The 16212-nt window shown below is 46.1% G+C and overlaps 1 protein-coding gene across 2 annotated transcripts in view; it reads right to left on the reverse strand.

The window, feature by feature from the left end:
- The window catches only part of COL22A1 (collagen type XXII alpha 1 chain), a 293821-nt gene that overhangs the window by 67835 nt on the left and 209774 nt on the right, over window positions 1-16212 (reverse strand). For both annotated transcript variants that reach the window (XM_005613300.4, XM_014728097.3), the window contains 4 exons: window positions 8590-8625; window positions 7099-7152; window positions 5806-5850; window positions 1253-1300 (listed from right to left, as the gene is read on the reverse strand). In XM_005613300.4, the coding sequence (XP_005613357.1) occupies window positions 1253-1300; window positions 5806-5850; window positions 7099-7152; window positions 8590-8625 (183 nt within the window). The remainder of the gene's footprint in view (window positions 1-1252; window positions 1301-5805; window positions 5851-7098; window positions 7153-8589; window positions 8626-16212) is intronic.

Here is a 16212-nt window from a genome sequence, read left to right on the forward strand (position 1 = left end):
ATCAATAGATAATGATTTCTTGTCATGTCATTGACCATGGGAAAACTCTCTCTCATCAATAAAAATCAGAAAAGATTGTCCTACTTCCTTTCATTTTTTAATAAAATGTATAAATTTCCATGAAGGCATCTCAATGTGTAGAGAGAAGAAAAGTCCCAGGCTTTTGAGAAGGTTTTCTTTTCTCTTTTGTTTTTCCTCCCTTGCTCTCATGCATGAACTAGGTATTTTTTGACATCATTCAAGGGTTTTTCAGAATACAGCAAGTAAAGGAAGGGCTGATCACACAAGCACTAAGCTTCACCCAAAACTAAGACAAAGGCAGCCAAAAGGTCGTTTACACTCATTGCAGCGAGATTCTCTTTCTGAAACACACATCTTACCCCATCTCTGTCTGGCTCACAGCCTTTCCTAGCTCTCCACCATTTAAGACCTGAGGTCCTTGGCCAGGCACCTGGGCATCCAGCATTCATTGCCCTATGTCAGCAGAGTTAGGCTCAACTTCTCAGGGCCTCTGGCACTCACAGAGAAAGTGCACATGGTTCTGAAAACAGCTAAGTGTGCACTCAAATTTAGACGCGTCCCAGCTGAAGGGCCAGGCGGCTGCCTTCACCTTCTGCACCTGTGTTCTGGCCATTGCACCAGTAGGACCCACACCCAACCCATTTGACTCTGCCTAAGGCATTCTTTAAAGAACACGAGGCAGTCCTGTGTGGGGTTAAAGGTCAGTCTCTGGAATCAGTGAGGAGTGGCTTCCATTCCCAGAAATCACTGGCCCTCATGGTGTCCCAGTTTCCTTACATGCACGACAAGAACATAAACAGTACCAACCCGATAAAGTAATTGTGAAAACTGAATCAGAGATGTACTTTGGGTATTTAGCACAGCACTGCCCAGGAGAGCTTTCTGTGATGATGGAAAGGCTCTGTATCTGCACTGTCCAATAAGATGGACTCTAGCTGTATGTAGCTACTACGTACCTGGAATATGGCTAGTGTGACCAAGGACCTGAAATTTTAATTGTATTTAATTTCACTTAACTTAAATTTAAATTAACACATGTGGCCAGTGGCTGCCATGTTGGAAAGTGGATTTAGCACATTGCTGGATACACAATGACTTCTCAATAAATGCTGTTATTATCATTAATACTATATTGTAGTTGTTCTGAGAAAAAAAGAGAACACTTATTATTGACATCTTCAATCCCCATCACCATTTTCAAAATGCATGCACATATGTTCTACGCTTTTACCTTAACCAAGAGATTGATGTCCCCTGGAGACAGGAATGGAGAGGGGCCCTGCCAAAGTAAAAATAAATAAGTACAGACATATACACATGCATGCATACAGTATATTCCAAGCTCCTTGAGACAGTGAAAGGCCTTCAAAATGTAAGCTGTAACTCATAACACATCTGTGCCATGCACAGGAGGCAAACGGCCAGTCCCAAGCCTGGGAGCCACAGAAAGAAGACCCTTCTGAGGCAGCAACTGCACAGGCTGCCAGTCCTAGCCAAGTCTGACTGCTATTGGCCTTTCTGGTCCCCAGTCTCCTTCTGCTGGCCCCTTCTCTTCTCCTGGTGGTCTTTCCTCCCCCCCACCACCATCAAAACCCAAAAGGTCATATGGGTACTGTGAGAGGCAAAGCGACGGACTGTCCTGGATTCCCCAGATGGGTAACAGCTGTTGCTATTAGTCATTCCAACCCAGTATGAATTTAAAGCAATTTCTTCAGCTCTCCCAGGTGAAATAGCATTTTGAACCTCATCCATCATTATCGGTTGAAAGTCTTTTAACTCTGGGAAGGAGATTTCAGAAATCAGGAGTAATTACAAAGCCTCTGAAGGTCTGTAGGTGTCTGCCGGTCACCAAATTCACATTCAAACCCACTGTGAGATGGAGTGTGGCTTCTTATGATTGTGGCCAGCCGGGAGCCCAAAATGGAGGGGAGGCTGAGTTCCAATTAGGAAGCAAGGAAGACAAGGCTGCGAAGGAAAATGGAAATTAAAAGGCAGATACTAAAGGGAAAAAGGGAAGAATCAGAGATTGGCCTGCTACTTTGAAAACTTCAGATTTTGCAATGGAAAGAAGACCAGAGAGTCCATTCTCCAGAGGCAAGGTGATAGATTTTCCTCCAGAATATGAAGGGCTGTGGACACAATTGAACTTGCCGTGGTTGATTTCTTGATTAAGTTTGAGCTCACGTCTATGAGTTCTGAGTCGAATCTAGCATCTTGGGGAGGCTGAAACCAAGAACAATTTTCCTGGCTTCCCCCCTTCTCCAACCCCACAGGGTTTCTGCCACATCTTGTGGCTAACAAAAGCCACATGACAGTGGCATCATACAAGTTTGCATAGGAGAACCTCGGTAGTGGCTGGGGACACGTTTGTGTTGTTTTCTGTGCGGATATGCTCAAGTATCTGATCAACCCTCTGGGCTGTGGCAAGAGGAAGGCACCAGAGAGACAGACTGGGTCGGAGAGATTCAGATTTGGAGGGGCTGAAGGAACGAGCAGTGCTGCACAAGAGCTCACCTAGGTTGTAGCTAAGGACAAAGCCGAGACTTTCCCTAGTTCTCTGAGTCAGACCTCTGGAGGAAGGCCAACCTTTGCAACATTAACTTATTAAAACCTTAATTTAAAAGAGGAAAAGAGGTTTTATTTTGAAGCCTTATAGTTTTCCCTGGGAAGTTAATACAGTAGAGGATTCATATTGTTCAAGTCAGGATATTTTTCGCTGCTGGCATTGTATTCTTTGGGATATTTTTATGTGTCATTTGAGCCCTTTGCATAATAGAATGAGCTATATCAGCCAACATGGCTGGGGATTAGTTACAGAGGGAGAGAACAAGGAGTGAATTTTCAGTTTAGATACAGTGTGCCCCTGGGGATAATTTAATTAATGTCTTGTTCTGACCCATTTACGCAAACCTCACAAGATAGGGCTTAAGAAGATGCATGCAAACAGGGTCTGTGTGTGAGCAGTGGCCTTCGGAAGGTGGACACGGTTTGCATAACAGACTGCCATGCTCACCTCTGAGGAGTCAGTCACACATCGTGGATCATTGTTAGGCATGATGGAATAAGAGGACAAATGTAGAAGTGTGGAGGGTGTGGAAGATATAATCGGCGTCCTGCCTAGCTCCTCCTCACCTCCTGCTGTACCCATCCACCAGCTGCCAGGAATGCTGGCTGGGAATTCTGGCTGGAAATGCCAGGAAAGTTACACAGCCAATGACTGATCAATATGGAGTTACAAAAGAGTGGCCCCTTGACTCCAGAATGGACAGCTCCACAGTGCCTTTCACACTCCAGAGCTCCCTGTGGAATCAGGCCAAGGCTAAATTCCAGAGGAACCCACATCTTTGACTGGCTTTTTCCCCACCATGTCCAGCTTCCCTCAATCCTTGCAGGTTTCATCTGAGAACACAACCTCAGCCAATCACTTGCACAAAACTTCCTACAAGAGCCTCTGCTTCTAGAGAACTCCACCCTAGACAGGGGCATTTCTGGTAGGAATTTTGTGAATGCAGCATTGGAGAAACACTTCAGGTTCCCCTCTCCACCCACTGAGGGGTGATGACTGTGCAGTAAAGGATTAAGTCAGCAGGCGTGGGTTGTCCAAACCCTAGACACTCCAAAGAAAGGTCTAGCCCTTACCAGAACCTGAGGGACAACTTGTAAGCCCTTGGAATGTCCTGCCTAATAAGAGCCTCTGTTAACCTAGGGTCTTGGACCATGCAGATAGCTCATGCTACCAATGTGATTTATGGTGGGGGCCTTGGGCCGCGTAGTATCAGTTTGACCTCTGGAGGGGCTGGAGACTGAGTAACTAAGATCAGCCATGCAGGCATGCTCTGTCTACATGATCAACCCCCAATAAAAAGCCTGGACACCAAGGCTTGGGTGAGCTTCCTTTGTTAGCAATACTTTGTGCTTCTCCAGAGCACTCATTGTCATCTTACATGCCATTTGCTTACACATAATTGCTGGGAGAATGAAGTGCTTTCTGCACACGTTCACCGGGAGAGGAAAACTGGAAGCTCTGAGCCTCATCACTCAGGGACTCTGTGCTATGCATCTTTTTCCTGTGCTGATTTTAATCTGCATCCTTTCACTGTAATATCCATAACCATAGGGAAAACAAATTTCCTGCGTTCTGTGAGTCCTTCTAATGAATCACTGAACCTGAGGATGGTCATGGGGACCCCCCAAAAGAAGGACTTATCTGATTGGCAAGAACACAGAGAATCTGCTGGCTGCTGGCTACACTCGGGACCATCTGGATAGAGTGTGTTCAGTGAATCTAACAGTAGTCAAACATGCACCTATTTCCTCTCTCTCTCTCTCTCTGTTCTGCTGATGACCAGCTGTGAGACACTCACGACTGCCTGCATTGTCAGCGGGACTCTGCTGACTTAATTCTCTTTGAAGAGCAATGTCAAGGTCTAGATTTGGCAGAGGTCATTTGAACCCCCATTTAGCCTCAGGTTTCAACCTTATTCTTTCGCCCACTTCCCCAGGGCCTTGCACTGGGGTAATGAAGTGGGTTCTGTGAGGCGTATTTGGCCGCTGCACAGCTGACTCCATAGAGAAGGAGGGGTGAGTGAACGAGCTCTCCCTAACCTCCAACAAGAATTTCTACTCATCCCACTGGAAAGTCTTCAATGAAACATTTCAGGACCCTTCCAGACAGATCAGGATCCCCCTCCAGGCCTCTACTGTGCCCAATAGCCTGGATTAGGGAGGGATAGTTGTTCCAGCCCACAGGGGCCTCTGTGCCTTGGGTCCTTGTCTGAAACTTATAGCAAGCCAGGCTTGAGAGGAGACAGGTGGCCTTTAGATCCGTCTTTAGGTAAAGCTTCTGCCCAGGCGAGCATACTGGTTTCTGGAACCAGACGTACAGTCTCAGTTTCAAGGCCTGAGATTCCCCCGTCTTGACTGCCACTGTCTCTTCCATCTTAGGTAGCCTCTTTCAATGGACTAATTTCTCCTGTATCTGCACAGCTGCCTCCTCACTTGTCCTGACCTGCTCATCTTCACTGTTCCTTCCCTGCAGGGCGGGCCCGTGGCCTGGTTACACTCGGCTAAACCTTTCAGGCTTCTCCGGCATTGACTGGTAACTTAGTCAAGGGGCTTCCCGGAAGATGAATGTGATACACGTCAGGGAAGCCTGCAGGCCCTTGGGCTAGAATGTGGCCACACTGCCAAGGACCAAATGCTCAGCACTGTCCATTTCTGCTCAACCTTTCACAGTTTCCACTGTTCTCACTGTGAGAGAGGAAAGAAAATTTCTGCTACGATAAAAAGTGGTGCAACTGGGAGGTGTTGACATTACTGAACAAAGGAGCCAGTTAGAATTTACAGTGAAGGCTGCTGGGGTCCATTTGCTCACCCCAGATCCACTTTTGATCCTTCTCTGTCCTGCTCCATGCTGCACCCCTGGGAATGGACCAGCGCTTACCTGCCTGCTGGCCTGCGGCTGAGCTGGACCAATGAGAGGCACCACTAGGAACATGGAGCGGGAAGACATTGCTCCTTCCCTGCCTCGGACCAAGCTTTCTGACGGTGGCTTTGAACCCACAACTACAGCCCCCGTCTGGTAGTCCCTTCCCCACCATTCTCTCTTTCATTTGGCTCTGAAAATAGGTATGATGGTGGTATCGGTCTCCCCCTGGAGTTCCCTCTGGCCACAGTTTTGTAAAAAGTCCCTTTTAAAAAGCTCTTGAACCGTTTGATGCATTTTATTCTCACTGGAGCCCTGAATGATAGTCAATATTCATCCAGAACAGTTAGATGACATACTGGTTTACCAGGAGGTCCTCTTTCTCCTGGATTTCCTGGTAGACCCTAAGAGAAGAAAGAAAGAAAACATTAACCATGCTAAGCACATAGTCCTCATCTGCTGTGCCCACCACCTCCCCCAGCATCTATATCTGCCAAGCATAACTCGGTGGAAAAAATGTCACCCAACAATGAAGATCGGCACCAATAAAAATTCGTTGTTTCCGATCTCAGCTGAATACCCAAGGATTCTTAGGAAATAGTCAACTGTGGCAGATGTTTAGAACAGTAAGCTACCCCTCCTATAAATCTTATCCAAGATACAAAACCAAAAACAACTCATACACACAGGGTATGTATGTATGTGCGCGCATGTGTGCACACACACATACACACCTATCTTAAGCTTCTGTCATCCTTTTCCAAACACAGGTGGAAGGACTAGCTTTGAAAAAGAGGAGGGTTCTTCTATTGGACTGGCTATAAGAAGGCAATGTTGAAAGTGGAGCAGGTAAATTTGAATATTTGGAGACAAGAATTAGAGGATAACTTTCTTCTCTTACATAGAACTCAAGGAAAGGAAGAAGAGGATAATTTATTGTTCCTGCTTAGGGTGAACTAAAGTTTTCCATTTCCATAGAAATGGAAAGGTGCATGTCTAAGTAATAAATATTGCTACTTAATGGTGCTAGATATCTTCGCTCCATAGGAACTCATCATTGTCATTTATCCATTGGTTAGTGAATATGTATCCAGTAGGTTCTATGTACCTGGAAGGCTGGTATGCATCAAGGACCTACAGATGCATAAGATACATGGTCCCCACCTTCTTGGAGCTCAGATCTCTCTGAGCAAAAGCCAGATCATCAAAATAAAAGAGGATATATTGCTGCCACAAAGTGGGAAGGGATGCATCGTTAATGAGCACCAGATAAGTCTGTGGAATTCCATTGAAGGGAGAAAGCCAGTATGGGGATGGGTCAGGAACAAGTCTATGGGGAAGGTAGTACCTAATTTGAGCAGAACTGACTGGCTAGATATGTAAGAATATTGACAAAAATAGGAGGCATTGTATGGGATGCCAAGGAGCTTATAAGATTAAAAAGCATAACACAAAAGTATAAGAAATGAAACTAGACAATACAAAATTATAAGCCACAATCAATTTAGAAGAAGGAAGGGGCAGGGATTAGTGGAAAAGAACAGCTCCTCTGGGGGTTCCTGGCCAAGGGAGGCCGGGAGATGGTGGAGGGGGGGCTTCCAGGGGAGTCTAGAAGAACCTCGACTGAGCCTGTACCATTTCTCTGTACTTACATCCTGGCCAGCTGGTCCCTGGGGGCCGGGGAATCCAGGTAAGCCTCGAGACCCCTGAGGAAAAAGAAAAGAAGACACCCCCCAACAGTTTAAGCAAAATAAGGCCCCCTTTCCTTGGCAATAGTTGGCTCTGCACGTGCAAATGGCCTGTTGCTGTGAGGAATCTGATATAATGTGTGTGCCAAGGAGCACTCTGCTCAGATCTTATTCATTTCTACACTTATGTAGGTGGACGTGTTACATACGCAGAGAGAACACTCTGGAAAACCTTCGTGGGAGCCTTACTGCCCAGGCCCCATTCGCAAGCTCCTTTCTCGAGTGGCAGAAACAGCTCCTGCAGTGGACAGGCTGAAGCACAAATGCAGGCTCACTTCTCCACATCCTGTGGATGACCAGCCCCCTGGGCTTACGGACCAGCTAAATAAGGTAATTTGTGCCTGGCCCAGCACAGTGCCCAGCACTTAGGTGACAGTTATTTTTTATAAGAAAATCACTGCCATTCTCTTGAAAATTTCTGGACCACATCAAATTGGCACAAATGTCTATCATTAGGGATCTCACTTCCTGTAGAAAATTTTCTTTAAATAGATCTGCAGATGGGAATCAGCACTTTGTCCTGGCAGGTGCTGGAACTGTGCCACACGGCTGCTCAGGAGCCAACCTCGCCTCTTCTGGAGGCTTCACGAATCTCCCCTACACACCAACCCCTCCATCAGGAGTCCCATCTAACTTGTCTCTACTTTACAATGACTTGCTTTGAAATCTCATGCCTATCAATGAACTGCTCTGAGCCTCACTTTCAGCATCTATAAAAAATAGGTACAAAAACCCCTGTTCTCTTCAGTTCAGAGATCATAAGAGTGAGCAGAATTTAATGGACATAACATGATGTAAGGTACAGTATCATCATAGTGACTAACGTGTAGCTCTTCCCGCATTGGGGTGAGTTTATAGAAATTCACGTCTCCTGGTAAATGCATGCATATGCTTATGATCAATGCCTGCTACTCTGAAGAGCAAATGTTTGCAGAGAACTCTCCTGTTGCTTCACATGCAGGCCAACCCTCAGCTCTGCATAATGGCCCATTGGTCTTACCATGCCCACCTTATAGATTAGGAGAGAGCCTTCATTTGATCATGGCTATGTGCCTGAGGGTGGCGAAGCCAGGATTCAAAATAGCTTCTTCTGGCAATTTGATTAAATTCATTAGACCATGGCTAACCTTCCGTGATGCAGACATGCCAAAAAGCAAAGCCAGGTCCAGTGTGCCCAGCTATAATATGGGACATTGGACTAGATGACCCCTACCATCCCCTAACCTACTCTGTCATCCCATAGGTCAATGCTGAGATTTTGGAGACCATGCACTGTTCAATGTTAGGGATTTTCTGAAACTACTTTAGTTTCTGGCTCCTCTAATTTAAAATTGCTTTGATTAGAGCAGAATTTCTCCCATCAAAACCCAGCCCTTTATTTAAATCATACTGTACCGGAGGTCCTTTGTCTCCCGGTGGTCCAGAAGGGCCCTAAGAAACAAAGAGACAAATAAATAAGCAAAGTAGAAATGAAAGGTTCATTTAAACATGCTGCAGTGTTTATTTCCAAGCCAGGCCTTTAACAGTCCTTGAAGGAGCAGGGAACTTCCCCTATCTTTAAGTCACACTGTCACATCCTCTCACTACCCACCCAGGATTGTTGCATATGAAAATCTTTCTGGAACTTTCTTCATTTGCCCCGGACTGGTACCACCCCATCCTGGAAACCTACTTGGTTTCTTACTCCTGAGCCCATATCTACTTTGTAGCTCTGGTGTAGGGTGGTAAACAACACCCCAGTATCCTCATGTCATACCCTCTTCCTGCTCAGGATAGGCTGGGGGGCACCCTCAGGGCCAGACTCCCCAGCTTGGCTGATGCTGCAGTGGTACCCCTCTTTGCTCCTACGAGTGGGTGTACACACACACACACACACACGCACATACCCACAGATAGGTCTGCCATCCTACAAGTGTGTCCAGCTTAGAATTAGGTTTCTAGATATTCCACTTAAGATTTGTTCAGATCAAGGCATTAGTGTCTAGTCTCAGGTCCTGTGGCGAGCAGAACTCTCCCTTGCTCCTGAGTTTTTGCTATGCTTTGCCTCTGCGTGGAAGACTCTGCCCTGCCTTTCCACCTGGACACATTCTTGTCACACTTTGGTTCTCAGCTGAGATGTCAGAACGCTTGGAAAGCCTTCCTTGGCTTCTCCTAGGATGCTTGTTAGAGGTGGTCCCTACCCTCTCCGTGCGCCTCATAAGGACATATTGCCTAGTATAGTCATTGCTTCTCGGCCCATCTGCACTCACTACTGAACAGATTGCATGCTGCGTGGTTGGGTGGGCATTAAGCTCCTTGCTTTGCAGTCTCTCTAGTACTCAACACAGTGCCCTGTGGAGTCAGATACAGTAGGGCACAGCAAACGGCACTCTGCCAAAAGCAAAATTTTAGGGCACGAGGAGAAGTTTGGACTCATTTGTCATCATCCTTCCTTTCCATTGATAATCAAACAAAGGCCCAGAGGAGACTGGGACCTCCTGCTCTCAGTCCAATGCACCTTGAATCTCCCTGCAGCAGAACCCATGAAACTTTCATAGATATTCCCAAGAGGGAGAAAGATTCCACACAAATGCATAGGTTTCTGGCAGTATGACGCACCAGGTAACCTAAAAGGCTGACCGTTAAATATATCCCAGAACTACCTCATAAAATAGAATCAGCATCATTTTAAGTGTGTAGTTAAGCACTAAAGAAAGTAGGGGGAAACTCCAGAGGTCTAAAGCCAAGCAGGTAAGTCAAGCAGGTAAGATAATAGACTCAGAATTCTACCTGGGGTCTATTTGACTGAGAAGTCGCTCCTCCCTCCATTATTTCTCACTGCTTCTGTCACATTTTAAGTCAACGGTACACATGGACCAATATACATACTTATTCCTCAAGGAAAGGACTTAGTGACAGTTTACTGCTGGCACAGGAAATGCTGCCTTGTCACTTTGGAGTCATCCATGGCTTCAAAATTAAATTCCATGATCCACCTCAAGCATTTAACTTGTTCATTACACCAAGCCCCGAATTCCTCTCTTATGTCATTTACTTTAAAATCCACATGTGAAGGATGGGTCTTGTTGTCAAGAAGGTCTTCGTTTCAAACCTTAGCTTTACCAATTACTAGCTGTTTGACCTTGAGCAAGTTACTTAGTCCCTCTGAGCTTCAGTTTCTTCAGTTGTAATGCAAAGCTGAATGATCACCTTGCCTTGTGTGAGCAGAAATAAAAGAAGATGCTCTAAGATAGAGAACCAGGCCAGTGGCTGGCCTATAAAAGGCATTCCCATGCCTATTTTGTTCGGATACTTTTAAGAAATACCCGAGTGTGTTGAGGAGGAGGGACTGCATAATGACTTCCTAATGTCATTCTTAAAGCAGAAGCCTAAATGTGTTTCCAACAGTAACAATCGTCTTTTCCAAGATTATGCCATCTGATGTGTTTGTTTAAGACTCACTCTAGCCTAACACACATATTTTGGCCTTTGATACCATTTTCCACTATAAGGAAATACAACTCCTTGGAGAAATGACTGATCCCAGGTCGGGGCAAGGAATGTATACAAATCTTGTCATCCCAAAGAGCAAGGAAACCATCAAAGACTGCTAGCCTTGTGTCAAAAGTACTTACGGTCAACTTGAATGAGCTCCTATTGGCATAAGAGAAGACAATTTGAGCATCAATGGAAGAATAATTGCAATACATTAAAACACATTAAATGTGTTTAAATCCATGAATTCAAAATTATTGATAAAAAACAAAAACATCTAATTGATCATCTCTGCAAGATGATAGGAAACCAAATCACTATCTTAAAACAATTAAAGGGAAAGACAGGAGCGTTTTCATCCTGCCTTCCATGTGAATCCTACCACTGGGTATCCAAACGAGGCCATTTTCTCCATACAGAAGTATTCCAGCTAACACATAAAAAGAACTGATAGAACTAGCCTAGCACCAATTTGCAACCCTTGATGTGCTAATTGATCCAAGCATGGAAATCAAAGGGTGTGAACATCACAACAAGAGACCACCAGACATCAAATGCCTCTTGATGGAAAAACACACCACCTGTGAGGTCTTGCCAAAAACATCTAACCCGAATCTGATCAAGGCCTCAGGCCCAAGTAGCCACATACAGTAAATACAAGGACAGAGCAACCTGTTAAACTATTAAATTAGCAATTTGGAGGAAGCTGTATTAGACCAAAAAACAAATCCTGTCTCAGCAATAAATAAATTGCAAAAGGAAAGAGAAAAGAATGGAGGGAAAATCTATAGATTAATAAAAGAAATTTTTTAACAAAACAACTAATTGCTGTTTACTTGGATCTCGATTCAAATAAAAGAAAACTGCAGAAGCATGACATTTATGGAAAAGGTAGAAACTGGACTGTTGACTGGATATTCAATGGTGAATTATTTTGGGGAGTGTGATAATGAAATTGTGGTTATGTTTAAAAAGTCCTGTAACCGCGGGCCCTCTAGGACCAGTTGAACTAGCCCCATCTTATCAACAAAATAATTAGAGTGGTTTTTCAGGAACTGAGACCCTTTGTCCAGTTCAAGCCAGTTGAGACCACCAACCCATGAACTGGGCCTGCACAAATGCTGCAGCTTTTTGAAGTCAAGGAGCTAAAACCTCCACCCTCAGATCATGGTGACACCGCCATTTTGTGAACACGTGTCCTGTGAAGAGGCATGAAGCTTGACTGCGCTCGGGCAGATCATCAAATACGTCACTTCTGCTCACCTCCAATCATCCGTCTCCACACTTCAGACTGCCCCGCCCTTCATCCCATAAACTGTGCCCCAAGCCCTGGGTCGGGGAGACAGTTCTGAGGGCATACAGCCTTCTGTCTCCCTGCAGATCAAACTTGCAGAATAAAGCTGATTTCTTTTCTGAGGCCATAATGAATTGGCTTGTTTATGCTCCTCAGGTAGGAGAGCACCTTTGTGCGGTAACAGTCCTTATCTTTTAGAAGTACATACTGAAATATTTACAGATAAAATGACATATGTCTGGGTTTTGCTTTGAAATAATGGAGGGTACAGAGGATGAGAAGGAAACAGCGACCATTGCCCAGGGATCCTGGTTGTTAGAGAGAAGGGTGGCTACAATGGGGGTCACTTTATTACTCTGCCTGCTTTTGGTATATCTGAAACTCTCCACAATAAATATATATAATATATTAATATTATTATATATTATATAATTATATATTATTATATACATATATACACACAGCACACACATACACACATACATATATAGATACAAGTACACAGACTCATGCACGTGCAGCACAGATACTGCGACCCTTTTGTTGTTTACTGATAACTGCAGTTAGTGAAAACCTACAAAACTGAAAGCCCCAAGGGGTTTAGGCATGCTAAACGCATTCTCTTCTTTCTGTGCAGTAATGTCATGCTGAAACCACTGTTTCCCTCCTTTGAAGGTTGATCACCTGTCTCCCCCTCCTCCCATAGGCATATGCCTGACAACACGGTAAATTTTATTCTCCATAATCTTTTATCTGAATGGTAATATGTGCCTGGCTCTGTGTTGGGATTGGGGACAGATGACCAGATGATGGTAGGACAGGATCCAGGCTACACGGAGTGGTCCAGGCAGGAGAAAGCCACCCTGTGATAATGGGGGCTCAATGGGTCTGGGTTGAGAGATGCCAGAGCCAGTGGCATCAGCCTGAGAGAGTTTGGGGAGCCTTTACGCAGAGGGTGCCAGGTAAGAAGGGGTTTGGGGAATGGTGGGCTTCATAGGCAGAGAAGAGACAAGGACAACCCTGGCAGAGAGGACAGCTTGGCAGAGGAGGAGAGGAGAGGTCAGGCTTTATTCCAGGAAGAGAACAAGTGTCCTTCTCTGACATGTGGAATGCCTGGCTGTGGTAGCTGGGCGTTTCCAACGGCTGCTAGGGTCTGGGTGAGAAGGGCGGCAGTGCCTCTCAGGAGAGGCCTCCGAGGTCACTGAATAGGCAAGGGGTGAGCTCAGATCCAGGCTCGGTGTGGTGTGGAGAAGCAACTGGAGGGAACAGAATAGATTCCAGAGGCCAGGCAGGGAGGCCAGGGGGAAATCCAGAAGGAGGTAGGAGGGGAATCGAGGCCAGAACAAGAGCTCTAGAAGGAGATGGGGACCAGGGACAGCTCGTGGGGGCTTGGCCATGGCAGGAGCAGAACTCACAGTCGCTGGAGACTGTGGGGTGCAATATGGCCTTCTCAATTACGTCCAGTGCAAAGAATCCCCAGGACAGCAAAGCTCCTCACGCCACATCATGAGGAACGTCACTCGACCCACAAGAAGAGCAGAAGTTGTCTTATAGCTTAGGAACCAAGAGCTTGGACTTCAGAGAAAGACAATCTTGGGTTCAAATGCCTGCTTTGCCTCTCACTAACAGAGTGACCCAGCCAACTGTGTGAACCTCTCTAAGCCTCAGTGTCCTTGTCTATAAGCTGGAAACGAGAACAGTGCACAGCTCACAGGCCTGCTACAAAGATCAGCAAGGTAATGCACGTAAGTGCCTCCCACAGAGCCTGGACTGGTGCAAGTGCTCCATATGCCTCAGGACTTAACCATTAGGAACAAGAAAAAGGCTTGCTGAGGTTAGAAAGGAGGGTTCCCAATCAGAAGAGACAGTAGCAACTTATTTTAAATCTTTTTCTTTTTCATCAACAGAAAAATCCCCTGAGATTTCAATCTAAAACCCAAGAGTGGAACATTTAGCTCCTGGTTACACACGGAGCCTTGGGGCCTGGGGGGGAGGGGTGCACTGTCTATCCCCTCCCAACCTCCTCCTGCTGCCCACAGGACTGCTCTCTGTGTATGCAACAGGATGAGCATGCATGTCAGCGAATGAAGCCCTGCACATTTCCTGAGCATCAGCCTTGGGGTAAAGACTGAGAAATGCCTGCTGTCCCCAGGTAGCCACCAGACAAGAGGAGGCTACTTGGCTGCACATACTCCTTCCCAAGGGCAACTGGCCAGTCTACTTCTTGGGACAGCCTGAGTGGCTCTCTAGTTCCTATATCAAAAGGACTGGGACTAAACAGGCAGATAAGACATAGCAAAAAACAAGGCTAGACTTGTAAGTCATAGTTCAGGAGCGATAATGCATGGGAGAAGACACTGGCAAGTGAAAAGACTGTGGACGTGAACTTCCCTCACTATTGGTGCCCCGCTCTGAGAGCGGTGAAGGACGTCTGCTTGGAGTTAGAATGCTAGGGCTCCAATCCGAGCTCTCCCAGGCCCTAACTGTGACTTCAGGCAAGAGGTCTCACATCTCTAAGACTGTTTCCTTATTTTAAAACAAACAGGACACTGGGATCCGCCTGGTAGGGTTGCTGGGAAGAGTACACGGGAGAATGCCCTTGAGATAAGTGAGAGAACGTATGTGGATGCCTTGCTCATGGCTGGCCCCTGCAAGAGGCAGCCAATGTCAGCTGTGATAATTATTACTCTGTTTCAGTGTCTTTCATCTCTATTAATATTATATTATTGCCCAGAAGATGGGGACTGCCAAAGACACATAACAAACCCTCTGGTTGGACACTTGACCTGTTTGATTGCACATAATCAGTTCCACGCTCCTTTCCTCCACCAGGCTGTAAGTCTAGTAAGGGCAGTGAGCCATTCCTGTTTGAATGTGGCCCCTCAGTGCCTAGGCCACATGAGGCCTCAGCACAAGTGACTCCAGGAAGGAAAGGGAAAGGCTGAAAGAAGGGAGAGGCGATGTTAGGCTGAGAAAGATGTCGGGGGAGGATTTTTATGACATCTTAAGGTCAAAGGCAGGGTATCAGGTGTTATCACCAACATTACCATGTTGTAATCCTCCCAACACTCCTGATGCTGCTACAGAAGTGCTGGCACTTGATCCACAGGGAAACTAATGGTCAGAGTTGGATGGCCCGGGTCTTGGGATACACAGTGTCAGAGGTAACCTTGCCCTTGGAGACCTCAAGCTTCTGGGTTCAGCGAGGTTCATTAGCACTTTGATCTGCTCTGAGGCCTAAGTGGGATTGTTTTTAAGCATTTCGAACCTTGCTAAAGGAAGATCAGAGGCAACCTGAAGATTAAAGGGTTTTTTAATGTCTTGAAAGGGGAAGTCAAAACTCTAAACAACTTCTTCCCCATCCCTGACTGTTGATGGTGCAGAGGTTGGCAGAGAAGGCTCCGGGCTCCCTTCCAGGGAGTCAGCACTGCTCCTGGATGCCAAAGGCCTTGGAGCATAATACCACAAAGGAGGAATAACTTATAACCTGATCTGTCCTTAATGCGAGAACTTAATGGAAATGAATAATCCTGCTCATCCTGCTGAAGCCACAAAGCAAGGTGCTGCAGAGGAAGAGAACTGGTTTTGGAGGATGTGGGAAGTGATCTGCATCCTTGCCCTGGCCTTGGTCCTGGGCCTGGCCCTGGATTAGCTATATGACATTGGCCAAGTCACCTTACCTTCTGAACCTCAGATTGTTTGTCTGGAAAAGAATGATGTAGCAGACACAGTCAGTGGCCCCCTCCAAATTCCCTGGACATCCACCAACATGGCAGCTCCCTGCTGCAGGTGCCTGCCCCAGGGATTTCTATAATTACTGGAAGATGCTTGGCCCAAGTGCAGGGCAAACTGACAGTTCTTGGGAGTCAGCTCCACAGGGAGCAGCCTTCAACCAATGACCAACAGAAGGTGGTACACTAACACCCCAACTTTGCCACCCCTTTCATAGAACAGCTCTCCAACTGCACCATACAGTTTGTGGGAGTCTTCACATATGACACCTGTTCATCAACACATCCTCCCTTAGCTCCTTTCCATTCCCTCACGTTGCCACTCCTTATGTGGTGAATTCTGAGATCATTTCCCAAATAAACTGCTTGCCATTGAATCCTGTTCTCAGAGACTGCTTCTGCAGGATCCCAGCCTTCACCAAGTGATAAACATTTTTCACAGGACTGAGGAGGTAGTGGATGTGGTGCTTCTAGACCCAGCATAGGACGAGACACAGAACCACTCAGCAAATGGCAGTG

The sequence above is a fragment of the Equus caballus genome, chromosome 9, assembly GCF_041296265.1.
Source record: "Equus caballus isolate H_3958 breed thoroughbred chromosome 9, TB-T2T, whole genome shotgun sequence".
Taxonomy (NCBI): Eukaryota; Metazoa; Chordata; class Mammalia; order Perissodactyla; family Equidae; genus Equus; species Equus caballus.